The sequence below is a fragment of the Bos indicus x Bos taurus genome, chromosome 6 (assembly GCF_003369695.1).
Source record: "Bos indicus x Bos taurus breed Angus x Brahman F1 hybrid chromosome 6, Bos_hybrid_MaternalHap_v2.0, whole genome shotgun sequence".
Taxonomy (NCBI): Eukaryota; Metazoa; Chordata; class Mammalia; order Artiodactyla; family Bovidae; genus Bos; species Bos indicus x Bos taurus.
The window spans coordinates 58,651,735-58,668,023 of NC_040081.1; the positions used below are offsets into that span (position 1 = coordinate 58,651,735).

A 16,289-nucleotide genomic window follows, 5' to 3' on the forward strand; every position below is an offset into this window, starting at 1 on the left:
AAACAAGGAAAATAGGACATAGGGAAGGTTTAACCCAGGCAGTAGGAGGTTTAACTCAAGAGCTCATGCTCTTAATCACTATACATGCTATACTATAAGGAAAAAAAAAAAAAGCTGATTTATAAAAGATAAAATATGGAATAGTAAAGCAAAATCATTTCTTTAGGAATAGGTTATTAAAACTGAATCATATAATTCTTCTCCACAAGAAGCTCCAAACTCCAAAAAAAATAAAATAAAAAAACAATTTTAGGTTAGAATTTTTATTTGTAAACTATTGTTACCACACATATTTTATTTAAATTTATGATAAATGTTTATATTTATAATATGAATATTTATTCATAATCATTGAAAAATTATAGATTTAGCTTTAAAAATGAATAAAACGATTATTTTGTGGTCAAGAAATTTCAAGTTTATTTCAAGCTGCACTTTTCTGTTTTACAAACTCATTTTATTTCTGATCTCATTATTCTAACAGTCTTCTGAACAGACTTCTTTTTAACAGTCTCATTCTCTTTTATGAAGGGAAGGAAAAGGGCTTATCTTTCTCCTATTCACCTATCATTCGAAGGTATAAAAAAGTATGAGAAGATAAAACAGGCAAAAAAAAAAGTTAGCTTCTTTCCTATATCTCAATTCTAAGAAAAAGGAGAAAATAGCATCATATTAGATGGATACGTTGTACCCCAAGATTCTTTGATAAAACCAGGAGACAACATTCACTTTCACACGCACATACCCTTGGCAGAATGACCTAAAATACTGTCTAATGGTCATAAAATTTTCAGATAAGATGTCAGTTATCTCCTCAGAAAATAACATTCAAAAATACTTGGTCTGAAATAAACAGTCCCATGTTAAAGAAAATCAGTGGCTAGAGTTTAAATTGTCTGACCTTTCTGTGTACCTAAAAATCACAAGATAAGGACAGCCTTGATCCCCGGTTGAAGGCCATTGCTGTCTGCCCACTAACTTTGACGTTTTCAGGGTGTCACTGGGAAAGCCTGATCACACCACCTTCAGTTACATAATAAACCTATCACCTTACCCGTTTTACCATCCCTCCCACATATTTAAAACTTGACAAAGGTGGCCAGATGTTAAGAGGGGGCCCTTTAATGGAAGACTGCATTTGCACAACGTGCCTGAGCACATATTTAGCAACAAAACAGGTTCAAAAGTCAACCTGCCACCAGCCATAATGAAGAAACATCTCAGCTTACAAAAAATGTTATAGAAAATATGCTCATGCCACTTAGATTTTCCCTTTGGTATTTGAACAACTTTATCAAATATGCAAATGTTTCAGAGAGCCTGCAAAGCTCATGTGTGGGCTTCTTTTGTTTTTATTTTTCCCTTTGACAGCTGGCTATTTACGTTTCAGGCACTGGGTCTGGCCCTTTGCTGTGCATCACCCTGTTAAGTCGTCCCAATTGTCCCATTCAATTAGAGTTTCTGCTTTACAGAAAGGGAGGCAGTCACTGACCTTTAGCTCTTTAGAGTTAGATGGGAACCAAGGATGTATCCCCCAGGCAGGGCTTCTTTCAGCTTCTTTCTATAACACAGGGACTGTGTTATCCTGTTTCATTCCCTACTTACTGACCAATTTGTCTACCATGGGTACCTTCATGCTCTCAAGTACCAGCTCAAACATGTAATAAATAATAAAATTCCAGTAACACTAAAATATGAAAGGTGAATTGGAGGGTATGTGAATTCTCTCTCAATAAAGCTGATGCTAGAAAATAACAAAAAAAAATTAAACATAAGCAGGATAATAACATCAACTTTCCAATTATCCTAGTAGTAAATCATAGACAGCATGGCTGAACCACAGGCAATCCAAAAACCTAATCTATAACTCATCTCTCAAATGTTTATAGATCAGTCCCTTACTATTGGTACCTTTTTAAAATACTTATTACTTCACTCATAGATTACCGTAAGAGTCTCAGCCTCCTCAATTATTATTTTTCCATTTTCCCTGCTACATTAAACTAAATTCTTCCACCTAGTTTTCAAGGTCTTCCCTAAATTGGCCTCATATACCACTCATTATTTCTCATCATGTGGGCAAGCAATCTCTTTGGGGTCCTACGAACGTATCAAGCCTTGTGCTGGATGCTCTGTCTTAAATAATCCCATCCTATTAACCAGAAGGACTTCCCTGGTGGCTCAGTGGTAAAGAATCTGCCTGCCAATGCAGGAGACATGGGTTTGACCCCTGGGTCAGGAAGATTCCTCTGGAGAAAAGAAGGGCAATCCACTCCAGTATTCTTACCTGGGAAATCCCATGGACAGAGGAGCATGACAGGCTACAGTCCATTGGGTAGCAAAAGTCAGACACAACTGAGAGATTAAACAACAACCAGACATATTCTTTCCCTCCATCACCTGCTCATCCTTCAAGGATTAGACCAAATCTTACCCTCTCCATTAAGCTCTCTAACTAATGCTAACTAATGCATACTGCAGCCTCAGGCAATTCCTACAGTAGTTAGCAGTCTTTAGTCCTACCTTTATATCCCCAGCACCTAGTAAACAGGATGGAAAAGACAATCAATAAAAGCCTGCTGAATACAAGTTGCAACATGCTGTCCCAAAATAATTATGTGGTTTTTACCCTATCTCTTCAAACCAGGTGTATTCACTTCACTGGCAACACAAGTAGCTGAGTGCTAAAAATAATGCTGCCAGAGGTTTTCCTCAAGATGAATAAACCAATGAGGTATATCAGATGCTCTCATGGCCCCCAAGCATTTTTATTAGGAACTGATTCAATAGGCTCTGTGAATTTGAAGACAGTCTCCTCTAGGAGTTAACAATGCTCAGATCAAAATGACTTTATAACAATCCATCCTAAGTTTTTTTCCCCTAAGATGACAATGTAATTCAGGGCCTCTCACTATAAAAGAATACTGCAATTATTTATATACTATGACAATTATTTATACTATGACATCTTAAGGTTAGTGTACATTTATAAATGTCTTATTTTTGGACCACTCAAAACAGATCAAATAAATATAAACACAAAAACAAGCATATTTTTAAAGCCACTATTAAATCTTTAGGGTCACCAGAGAATATAAGGAATTCAAGTCACAAGATTATAGATTAGAAGGCACAAATTTGCATAGTCATTATATACTTAAGATTGTTACGACTTAAAAAGGTAAAAAAAAAACACCAAAGTTTTTAAACAACCCAATAATAGTTTAATATATGATTCAAGACATAGTATCAACATATATGGTTTGATATTGAGCACTTTAAAAAAAATTCCAAGAAACAACTACCCTGTTACTGGGCCTGAACTCACAGGAAATGCCAAAGATAATTACAGCTTTCCCCTGCTAAGTACAATTCTACACAGAGAAAAAGGCAACTGAAGTTCGGTTCAAAGTGAAGGAGATACATTTAGATACCAAGAGAAGCTCAAGAACACAAGACACCTTGCACTTGTCTCTAAAACAAACATATTTAGTTCCCTTACCTGTTTCTGAAATGTAGGTAACAGGATCCTGCTGTTGAATTTTAGCAAGTTTAGAAGACCGTGGCAATTTTTCCGGTCGCTTTTTGGCATTTTTTACCTGTACTGTTTCCTCTGATTCTGAATCTGAATACAAGAGGAAAATAAAAACTCTGAAACGAAATAGTATGAATATAGTGTGCTTTTATTTTTAAGTTTTTTACTGGAATATATCACTGCTTTATAACCTTGTGTTAGTTTCTGCTAACAAGTGAATCAGCTATATTCATATATCCTCTTGGACCTCCCTCCCACCCTACCCCCATATAGTGTGCTTTTAAAGTGGGGTTTTTATTTTATTTTATTTTATTTCCCATGAAACACAGCCTGTGGGATCTTAGCTCAACCAGGGATCGAACCTGAGCCCACAGCAGTGAAAGCACCAAGTCCTAACCACTAGACTACCAGGGAATTAAAGTGATTATTATTAATCAAGTCCTTTTAATTAATCAAGATTCTTTTCCAAACAAATCTCTTTTTTAAATTCTGATAGATTATCACTACCCAGTGGTTAAGCCTTTCTATTGCTGTGGTAACAAATCAACACAAACTTACTCGCTTAAAACAACACAAATGTATTATTCCCAGTTCTGGAGGTCAGAAACCCAACTTGGGTCTCTGAATTAAAATCAAGCATTAGGACTGCTGTGATCCCTTCTGGATACTATACGGAAGAATCCATTTCCTTGCCTTTTCCAGTTTCTAGTGACTGCAAGCATTCCTCAGCTCATAGCCCCCTCCCTTCCTCCATCTTCAAAGACCCCATCATTAGGCCAAGTCCTTCTCACACTGCCATCTCTCCAGTTTTCTGACCTCCTTCCACAGTCAATTTCTAAACCTCTTCTGCCTTGCTCTTCTTTGTGACTACACTGGGCCCATCCAGATAATCTCCCTACATTAAGGTCAACTGATTATCAACCTTAATGTCACCTATAATTTTAATATCACCTCTTCTGCCATACAACTGAACATATTCACAGGTTCTAGTAATTAGGGTGTGGGCATCTTTAGGGACTGCTAAAGATGTCTGCTGCTGCTGCTAAATCGCTTCAGTCGTGTCCGACTCTGTGCAACCCCATAGACGGCAGCCCACCAGGCTCCCCCGTCCCTGGGATTCTCCAGGCAAGAACACTGGAGTGGGTTGCCATTTCCTTCTCCAATACATCAAAGTGAAAAGTGAAAGTGAAGTCGCTCAGTGGTGAAGTTGCTCGGTCGTGTCCGACTCTTAGCGACCCCATGGACTGCAGCCTACCAGGCTCCTCCGTCCATGGGATTTTCCAGGCAAGAGTACTGGAGTGGGGTGCCATTGTCTTCTCCGATTATTCTGTCTACCACAGTCTAATTACCCAGAGCACTTAAATACAAATCAAGACAAAGTATAAATACCTAGTATATGTCTGGTACAAAACAGGAGTTTCAGAAATTTCAGTGTCCTTCCTCTTCCTCTCACCATGCTTTTATAAATCCTGGCTCATACAGTTCTAAAATGTATCAATTATATTTCCACTTTCCCAAAAGATGTAAACTTTTGGGGAATAGGGATATGTACTTATTTGAAATTCTTTATTATATACAGCAGTAAAAGACTCACTATAAACATTCAACTACTTTTTTAGAAACTTTGCTATCACTGTCAAAATCCTGATAATCTATAAATGCTTCCTTAGGTTACATTCTTAATTCTAAGAATTCATACTGAATAGATCTTCTCCAAAAAAATCAAAATCTAAAACTTTTACCATTATTTTAGCATACCATAAAAGGAACGCATAAAAATGTATGTTCCCTATCTTAAAAATACAATTAACCCTTGAATATGGGTTTGAATTGCACATGTCCACTTCTACACAGATTTTTTTCAAATAAATATGTTGAAAAAAATTTTGGAGATTTGCAACAATTTGAAAAAACAGACAAACCACATAGCTTAGAAATATTATAAAAAATTTAAGAAAAAGGTATGTCATGAATGCATGAAATATATGTAGATACTCTACATAGGTATGAGGTGATCTTTCATATAAAATTAATCTGTATTAGTTTTCTGTTTTATAACATTGCTTTCAAAGAATTACACTACTATAAAGTATGCCTCTCTGTAACTGGGTAAACTGCATAACAGCCTATTTATCATAACAGGTAAGTGGATTTTCTTTTTATGTAACAATGTTTCCAATACTGTATTATGAATATGACCATGTTACAGTCATACTGTATGCCAAAATTTTGTTAACAGATTCATTAGTGCATAGGCTAGGCTATCATGAAGCAATCCTATCAATTACACCAGGCTACCATAAAACAATCATACTGCTACTTCTTCATTATTAAAGCATGAATTGTTATACCTGTAAATATGAATTTCCTTTTCACATTATCTTTTCATTTCTGATGTCAAAAGTTAGTAATACGTACAACATCTACATCTGTATTATAATAGAGTGTAGTAATACATATAACATCTAGAGTATTTTATTTTGTATTATATTAGACAAGATTGATGTAGGTACTGAGATTCATCTTGTAAACAGATGACATAAACTTATAGTATCAATAAATACAGTATAGTACTATAAATGTATTTTTCTTAAGATTCCCTTAATAACATTCTCTTTTCTCTAGCTTACTTTATCGGAGAAGGCAATGGCATCCCACTCCAGTACTCTTGCCTGGAAAATCCCATGGACGGAGGAGCCTGGTGGGCTGCAGTCCATGGAGTCGCTAAGAGTCAGACACGACTGAGAAACTTCACTTTCACTTTTCACTTTCCTGCACCAGAGAAGGAAATGGCACCCACTCCAGTGTTCTTGCCTTGAGAATCCCAAGGACGGGGGAGCCTGGTGGGATGTCGTCTATGGGTCACACAAGGTCGGACACAACTGAAGTGACTTAGCAGCAGCTTACTTTATTGCAAGAATACAGTATAAAATACATATAACATACAAAATATGTGTTAACTGACAGTTTATGGTATTGGCAAGGTTTCTAATCAACAGTAGGCTATTAGTATTTAAGTTTTGGGGGAATCAAAAGTTGTATGTAGATTTTCAATTGCAAGGGGTGTCAGAACCCCAACCCTCATATTTTTTAAGTCAATCTTATAGTCAAAGTTTTTAAAGTGTGTTTGTTTCTTTTTAACTGCAACAAAAAAGGACCAAATCAAAAGGATAAAAATGAAGTTTTAGATCTTCGTTTGTAAAGCAACATTTTATGGCACTCTTTTTCAAATTCAGTTTCCAAGAACCTCAGCTGAAAGAGAAGTTAATACAAATACTTTAGCATATTCAAAGTAAGTTTCAGACACGCCATATATACCACCTCTCTACAGAACAAAACTTTATTAACATATTTCAGCTCTGATAAATTCTCTAGTAATAATAAAAGTTGTTTTCAACTTTACTTGAACACAGAGCCTCTTCTCACAGCACCTATTAACATTATACAGAACATCAGCTCTAACAGATACAAAATGAAAATTTTTAAACTTGAAAACTCCTGAAAAGAAATATTACCCGAATCATAGATGATCCTCTTTTTCTTGTTTGACTGCTTTGGCTTGAATTCATCTTCTTTACAAGAACTATTTACCTATAAACATCACAGTATAGTTAGAATACAAGGAAGCCTATATAACTTACCTATTTTTTCCTTGTTAGATTTGAGCTCAATAGTTCACAACCAGAGAAACCCTGCCCCTACAGGAAACATTTTCACTTGTCATACTGGGGTCGGGGTGTTACAGGTATATAACGGGTAGATAAGGGATGCTATTAAACATTCTACAATGCACAGGACAGTCCTTCACAATAATGAATTATCTCACCCCAAATGTCAATAATCCCCTAATTAGGCTAAAGAATGGAGAAGGCAATGGCACCCCACTCCAGTAGTCTTGACTGGAAAATCCCATGGACTGAGGAGCCTGGTAGGCTGCCATCTGTGGGGTCATGCGGAGTCGGACACGACTGAGTGACTTCACTTTCACTTTTCACTTTCATGCATTGGAGAAAGTGAAAATGAAGTTGCTCAGTCGTGTCCAACTCTTTGCGACCCCATGGACTATAGCCTACCAAACTCCTCAGTCCACGGAAATTTTCCAGGCAAGAGTACTAGAGTGGGTTGCTATTTCCTTCTCCAGGAGATCTTCCCGACCCAGGGATTGAACCTAGGTCTCCTGCACTGAGGAAGACACTTTACTGTCTGAGCCACAAGGGAAGCAAGGAAATGGCAACCCACTCCAGTGTTCTTGCCTGGAGAATCCTGAGGATGGGGAGCCTGGTGGGCTGCCGTCTGTGGGGTCGCACAGAGTCGGACACGACTGAAGCGACTTAGCAGCAGCAGTAGCAGAGACTGAAGAATAAGCCAGTGTGTGCGTGCATGCTAAGTCATTTCAGTCATGTCCGACTCTTTGCGACCTTATGGACTGTAGCCCGCCAGACTCCTCTGTCCATGTGGATTTTCCAAATAAGAATACTGGAGTGGGTTGCCATTTCCTTCTCCAGGGTATTTTTCCAACCCAGAGATCGAACCCGCATCTCTCAGGTCTCCTGCACTGGCACACGGGTTCTTTACCACTAGAGTGCCACCTGAGAAACCCTGCAGACTAGGCCAGACCCATCATCAAAAAGATAAAGAGATCACAAACGCTGGTGTGGATGTGGATAAAAGGGAACCCTTGTGCAATGTTGGTGGAACTGTAAATTGGAGCAGCCACTATGAAAAACAGTATGGAGGTTTTTCAAAAAACTAAAAATATTCCAATCCCAAAGAAAGGCAATGCAAAGAATGCTCAAACTACCGCACAGTTGCACGCATCTCATATGCTAGTAAAGTAATGCTCAAAATTCTCCAAGCCAGGCTTCAGCAATATGTGAACCGTGAACTTCCTGATGTTAAAGCTGGTTTTAGAAAAGGCAGAGGAACCACAGATCAAATTGCCAACATCCGCTGGATCATAGAAAAAGCAAGAGAGTTCCAGAAAAACATCTATTTCTGCTTGATTGACTATGCCAAAGCCTTTGACTGTGTGGATCACAATAAACTGTGGACAATTCTGAAAGAGATGGGAATACCAGACCGCCTGACCTGCCTCTTGAGAAATTTGTATGCAGGTCAGGAAGCAACAGTTAGAACTGGACATGGAACAATAGACTGGTTCCAAATAGGAAAAGGAGTCCGTCAAGGCTGTATATTGTCACCCTGCTTATTTAACTTCTATGCAGAGTACATCATGAGAAATGCTGGACTGGAAGAAGCACAAGCTGGAATCAAGATTGCTGGGAGAAATGTCAATAACCTCAGATATGCAGATGACACCACCCTTATGGCAGAAAGTGAAGAGGAACTCAAAAGCCTCTTGATGAAAGTGAAAGTGGAGAGTGAAAAAGTTGGCTTAAAGCTCAACATTCAGAAAACAAAGATCATGGCAAACAGATGAGGAAACAGTGGAAACAGTGGCAGACTATTTTTTTGGGCTCCAAAATCACTGCAGATGGTGACTGCAGCCATGAAATTAAAAGACACTTACTCCTTAGAAAGAAAGTTATGACCAACCTAGACAGCATATTCAAAAGCAGAGACATTACTTCGTCAACAAAGGTCTGTCTAGTCAAGGCTATGGTTTTTCCAGTGGTCATGTATGGATTTTAGCGTTGAACTATAAAGATGAGCACTGAAGAATTGATGCTTTTGAACTGTGGTGTTGGAGAAGACTCTTGAGAGTCCCTTGGACTGCAAGGAGATCCAACCAGTCCATCCTAAAGGAGATCAGTCCTGGGTGTTCATTGGAAGGACTGATGTTGAAGCTGCAACTCCAATACTTTGGCCACCTGATGTAAAGAACTAACTCATCTGAAAAGACCCTGATGCTGGGAAAGATTGAAGGTGGGAGGAGAATGGGATGACAGAGGATGAGATGGTTAGATGGCATCACTGACTCAATGGGCATGAGTTTGAGCAAACTCTGGGAGTGAAGGACAGGGAAGCCTGGCGTGCTACAGTCCATGGGATCGCAGAGTAAGACACGACTGAGGGACTAAACAACCACAAGCCTCAATTATCTGTAGTGCAATTCCAAAATTCTAATATAGATACATATGTGTGTGGGGGGGCATATGCGTGTATGCGTGTGTGTGTATATATATAAGGACTCTTCTAAGAAGAGGAGAGAATAAAGCAGAAATATATTTGAAGAAACAATGGTAAAAAATTACCAAATTCAAAAAAAGATATAAATTTACAGACTCAGAAGCTCAGAAACCCTAAACAGTATAAAAAAAAGAAAACTACACCCAAGTACACCATGGGCAAGGCTGAAACTCAAAGATAAAGTCTTTTAAAGAAGCATGAGAAAATAATACAATACATACAAGAGAAAACAATATAAATGACTGCTAACATCTCACCAGAAAAAAATGGAGACCAAAAACAAGGAATGGAACACCTTTACAGTGCTGAAACAAAAACTATCAATCCAAAACTCTATATCCAGCAAAAATATCAAGAACGGAGACAAAATAAAGACATTTTTAGATAAACAAAAACTTACAGAATTTGCTGCCAAGCCTATTCTACAAAAAATGCTTAAGAAAATTCTTCAGATTTACAGAAAATGGTATAAGGGACTTCCCTGGTTGTCCAGTGGCTAAGACTCCATACTCCCAATGCAGGGGGTCTGGGTTCAATCCTTGCTCAGAGAACTAGATTTTACATGCAATAACTAAAAATTTGCATGCCACAGCTAAAGATCCTGCATGCTGCCGACAAAGATGAAAAGGATCCTGTGTGCTGCAACTAAGACTGGGTGCATTTAAACAATTAAATAAATAAAAATATTAATTAAAGAAAATTATAGTAGATGGAAATTCAGATCTTTGATAAGAAATGAAAACACCAGAAGTGGCCAATATATGGTTAAATACAAAAGATCAATCTTCCTCTTTTTTTTTTTTTTTTGACAGCAAAAGACTGAGATTTTTATTTTAGTCTCACCTAGGAAATTTAAAAAGTTAATTTATGTGTTTAAATTATAATTTATTGGTATTTTAACGACAGTTTAATTACATGCATTTGTAATTTTACTCATATGTTTTTAAAATATTGTTTAATTATTTTTATCTTATTTACAAAGTAAGTTTTTATTGAGATATAATTGACATGAAGCATTATATTAGTTTCAGGTATACAACATGATGATTCAACATCTATATATATTGTAAAATGATCATAAGTCTAGTTAACATCCATCACCGTATGTAGTCACAAACCAATTTTCCTCTGTTTATTCCTTTAAAATAATGTTGGTTTAGAGCAATAATTATTATATTGAATGTGGAGTATTAACATATATAGATATAATTCATATGCCAATTATGGCATAAAGGATGGGGTGGTAGTAAACCGACCTGTTGAGTTGCAAAATTCTCACATTTTACACAAAGAGGAACAATATTAACTCAAATACACTACTGACGCCACTGCCTGCTTATCATAGTGATATTATATCTTAAATTCTATGAAGCCCGAGGAGGACAGGAAAAAGAATAAAGCTTTCCTCCAAAGCCTTCCTTCACGAGAAGCCCAATACTGGAGCTTATGTCTTTATGAGCAAACTTGGGTTAAGTTTTCGCTAAATCAGTTAACGAAAACACCAAACCATAAATGCAGTAAGATATATTAACTAGAAATAAGTAAGACCTTATTACTTTTCTTCTTTTTCTGCTAAATGAGTTGAAATTTATATTTACTTAAGGCTCTCAATATATCACATCTCAGAACTGAGTTTATTTTATACAATTCAACACTGCATCTGGAAAACTGACCTTGATTTCCTTTATTCCTTTCTTTGCTTTTAAACTTTCTTCAGCAGACTTTGTTTTCTCATTCTTCTTTACTGTTTCACTTACAAGTTTCTTTCCACTTGGTATAACCCCAAAGAATTTTCGAATATCCTAGAAGCAAAAAAGGAGATTCATAAACAAACATTAACTGCACAAAATTCTAATCTCAATTGTAAAAAGGAACAACTCTACACACACACTGGTGTACTCTCAATCATGTTTTCATAATGATATGGCTCCAAGTGTGCAGCAGCATCCTTTTTATATGCAAAAATTAACTAATAAAATTACCTGAGTTAAAAATAATGAGTCTAGGGAATTCCTTGGTGGTCCAGTGGTAAGAACTCCGAGCTTTTACTGCTAAGGCCCCGGGTTCGATCCCTGGTTGGAGAACTAAGATCCTACAAGCTGAGCAGCACAGGCAAAAAGATTCAAAAATAATAACAATAATGTGCCTAATGAAAAGTAATTTTAATTCTCAGAATCTGGCCAAAAACAGGGCAAAAATTAACAAAGGAAATTTTTGCTAAAAACAGCACCGTTAAAGGAGGCAAGTAACAAGCATTTATTGATTATGCCTGCACATATCCCATCGTCATAGACACACTAGGGGAAAAGACAAAGAGTTGAAGAACATAATCCTTGCCTATGGAAGTTATACTCCAGTTTGAGAGAAGAATAACTCTTACAACCCTGAACATTTAAGACCTTAATAACTAAGAACTTTGAAATTATTTCCCGTTACATGATTTTTCCAAATTCCAAAGGAAAATTTTTGATTACACTTGCTTCAATTACTGTCAAATTAATCATATATTTACAATGTAATTTATCATACATTTGTAATAATCATACTTTTACAATGTAATTTATAATTAATATCATTCATCTTTCTTATGATATATATTCTTCCTACACTTTTAGATTTTCAGTGCAATTCAGTTTCTCAGTTGTGTCTGACTCTTTGCGACCCCATGGACTACAGCACACCAGGCCTCCCCGTCCATCACCAACTCCCGGAGTTTACTTAATGTCCATTGAGTCGATGATGCCATCCAACCATCTCATCCTCTGTCGTCCCCTTCTCCTCCTGCCTTCAATCTTTCCCAGCATCAGGGTCTTTTCAAATGAATCCCAGCATCAGGTGGCCAAAGTATTGGAGTTTCAGCTTCAACATCAGTCCTTTCCATGAATATTCAGGATTGATGTTCTTTAGGATGGACTTTTAGATTTAAGCTCTGAATAAACTGTGGTGTAGAGAAAAGGTAATAGCCCTTAGAGTAAGAAATCCCTGGTATGAATCTCTGCTCTAGCACTTTCCATTGGACCAAGGGATGACCCTGACTTTTAATCTGTTTTCTCATCAGTAAAGTGAGACGAATACTCCTTACACTTCATGAGGATTAATTATGCATCTGTCACAATTCTGACTCAGTAAAAAGCTTCCCTTCTCCCTCATTTATGTACTATTATCCCTCCATATCCACCTACAGTTCTCCACCTACAGTTCTCTACTCACAGGAAAGGAAGGGAATAAGGAACACAGAATATGAGAATTTAGGATCTGAATTCCAAAGAACTGGGTTCAAGAGGCAGTTGAACTATTTTCCCTATTCCTATCCTCAATGTTTATAATCCTGAGTCTTCAATTTTTTTTGCCAGTTCCAAGCTCTCTCTCTTTACTGTAGTGAGGAAAATACCTGTTAAAAGTACTTTGTCAAGTGTAAGAAAGGTAACAATGTTTTTCCTCGATCCTGGCGGTAATTGTCACACTCTCAAAATGTCAAAAATCCCAAATAAGTGTGTTCTGCAAACACAGAAACACATAGCTTTGTGGTTAAGTCAATAAAGAAAACAGATAAACGAGATACACAGACATGTTAAATTTTTTTGAAAGGTTACAGACTTCCCTGGTTTTATACCCTCTTCTGTAAATTTCCTAATATTAAAAAGTCACAAATCCATCCTAATAAAATCTAAGATATATTGTTCGCAAAATGGTATCTTAGCTATGAAACTGAGACATTTGTGTCAGTTGCTAAGAAAAAATAGATAATAAAGAAAGCCAGAAAGCCACAGTCTTCCGTATAATTTGCAAAGAATTGAATTTGAGGCTGACAACTACTTACTTTATTGCCTCTGGAGGAAATGAGAGTTTCACATTGGAGTTTCACTTTTGAAATTACCAAGTGAGTCTTCAAATAGTGTGATTTTTCAAATACACACACACAGCACGCATGCACCACAGTTCAAAACTGAACATTAATAAACAGCTTAAAGTCGGTGGTGGTTTTCCATCTGTGATGGAACCACAAATACTTAAAACCACAAAGAGAAAACAAAACATAATTCAGGAAATGGAACTACTGGTAACATTGAGCTCTCTGACTTTTGTCTGTACCACACTGCCAATCCTAAGCATTTTTGTAACCTTTTCTTCCTAAGTAATTCTTCCTATTCACAACCCCTTTCCTCTCCCTGTACTCTACCCTACTTTCCCACTCCCCATGCCCTTACACTGACGGCAGCAGAACACTTAAATTACAGCATCCTGATCTTAACTCAATATCTACTAAAAATCTAAACCTTTGAAAAAGAATTTTCATTGGAATGAAAGTCATTCTACTCACACTTTTTTAGGAGTTACCTCCAAAGTGAGCAGCCATCTGGTGTATAAACATCTAAGAGAAAAAGGTCACCAATTTGACTTTAATTTATATCATGACTTTACCTTACTCTTTATTAAGAGTCCCTACCTGGTATTCCACGTCTTTAAAGATTTCATCAAATAAAGAACAAGACTAGTGATTAATCAAATTCCCAAATAATGGATCTAAACATCACTCTTACCTGCACAGAATAATTTTTGCTCAGCATATGAGTAGAAAAAGGAACACGTTTTTAAATTTATTTTTGTAATCTTAGCAAAGGGAAGTCCTTCCAAGCAGAACATCAAGACTAGAACTACCCATTAAGAAAGAAAAATTTGACTACATAAAAATAAAAGATATCATAAACAGTTAAAAAATAACTAACATGAAAATATCTACCACACATTATATATGAGGGCTCCTACAAATCAATAAAAGATAATCCAGTAGAAAAAATGGATAAAAGTTACCAGCAGACAAATTATAAAAGAAATGCAAATAACCAAACAATAAAAGATGCTCAACCTGACAAATAATAAATTGGAACTTGATTACTGTTCTCTAAGTGTTAAAAGATTCATCACGTTCAGGTATGTCAAAGGTGTGGAGAAACAGATTCTCACACACTACACTGCTAATAAAAGTAAAAATTGGTATAACCTTTCCAAGACAATCCAACACTTATCAAAATTTTAAATGTGCATACCCTTTGTCCCAGGATTTCACTTCTAAAAGAAATGGTAAAAGAAACATTTTTATTTGGGGAAACCAAAAGAGTAGTAATTAACTCTTACTTTCTTTTTAAATAGTTATTAATTGAACATGACAGTTTAAATAAAGCAAAAGATTTAGGCAAAAATCACATAAACATTAAAACAAATTTTAGCACAGACAGCTAACAGCAACAAGTTTTTCACACTTCTACTTACAGCTACTGGACACAGATTTATCTCTCTTGACAATTCTATGAGGTATAAAGGCAAATAGAATGAATTATCTCCATTTTATAGATAAGTAAGTAGAATTAAGTCTGACAAACATAAGCTTTTAGTCAGTTTTGCCACTTACTACTAGACCCTTGGGCTTCCCTGATAGCTCAGTTGGTAAAGAATCTGCCTGTAATGCAAGAGACCCCAGTTCGATTCCTGGGTGGAGAAGATCCACTGGAGAAGGGATAGGCTACCCACTCCAGTATTCTTGGGCATCCCTTGTGGCTCAGCTGGTAAAGAATCTGCCCACAATGCGGGAGACCTGGGTTCGATCCCTGGGTTGGGAAGATCGTTTGGAGAAGGGAAAGGTTACCCACTCCCAGTATTCTGGCCTGGAGAATTCCACGGACTGTATAGTCCACAGGGTCGCACGACTGAGCGACTTTCACTTTTACTGGACATGTGGGGGCTTCCCAGGTGGTGCTAGTGGTAAAGAACCTGCCTGCCAATGCAGGAGATGGAAGAGAATGGGTTCGATCCTGGGTCAGAAGATCCCTTGGAGGAAGGCATGGCAACCCACTCCAGTATTCTTGCCTGCAGAGTCCCATGGACAGAGGAGCCTGGTGGGCTACCATCCATAGCGTTACAAAGAGTCAGACACAACTGAGGCAACTTAGCACACATGCACCAGGCACTTGGGATGAATTACTTAACTTTTCTGGCCCTATTTCCTCATAATGCCACTTGCCTCACAAGATTCTGGTGGGGATCAGAGATGGCACACCCAGATTGCAACCTGGTCCTCTGACTCCAAATTCCTTTCATAGTTCTCTACTTGACCACGACTGCCCCCTCATCGTTTTACCATAATTCTAAGTGAAAGTCACTCAGTCATGTCCAACTCTTTGTGACAACAGTCCATGGAATTCTCCAGGCCAGAATACTGGAGTGGGTAGCCTTTCCCTTCTCCAGGGGATCTTCCCAACCCAGGGATCGAACCCAGATCTCCCGTATTGCAGGCGATTCTTTACCAGCTGAGTCACAAGGGAAGCCCAAGAATACTGGAATGGGTAGCCTATTCCTTCTCCAGCAGATCTTCCCAACCCAGGAATCGAACTGGAGTCTCCTGCATTGCAAGCGGATTCTTTACCAACTGAGCTATCAGGGAAGCCCTGATAGATCCTGACACCCCATCACTGGCAATATGGCCTTTCCCTTATTATTCCTGATACATTTGATCCTTATGTGATTACAGACAGGCACCATGCCAGGGACTTAGGACACAAACAGGAAAAAGACCTCATAAAGTTACCTGGGAGACAAATTAGTATAT

General features: G+C 37.5%; 1 protein-coding gene across 2 annotated transcripts in view; it reads right to left on the reverse strand.

Moving 5' to 3' along the window:
* RFC1 (replication factor C subunit 1) overlaps positions 1–16,289 on the reverse strand; it is a 77,252-nt gene that overhangs the window by 51,372 nt on the left and 9,591 nt on the right. Inside the window, exons 1-4 of one of the 2 annotated variants that reach the window (XM_027544293.1) lie at positions 11,668–11,786; positions 11,359–11,487; positions 7,051–7,126; positions 3,503–3,625 (exon numbers count right to left, since the gene is read on the reverse strand). Coding sequence is in view for 1 of the 2 variants with exons in the window: in XM_027544292.1 (XP_027400093.1) it covers positions 3,503–3,625; positions 7,051–7,126; positions 11,359–11,487 (328 nt within the window). In the remaining variant the exon portion in view is untranslated. Of the gene's footprint in view, positions 1–3,502; positions 3,626–7,050; positions 7,127–11,358; positions 11,488–11,667; positions 11,787–16,289 lie in introns of those variants that run through there. The other variant, XM_027544292.1, reaches the window with a different exon arrangement.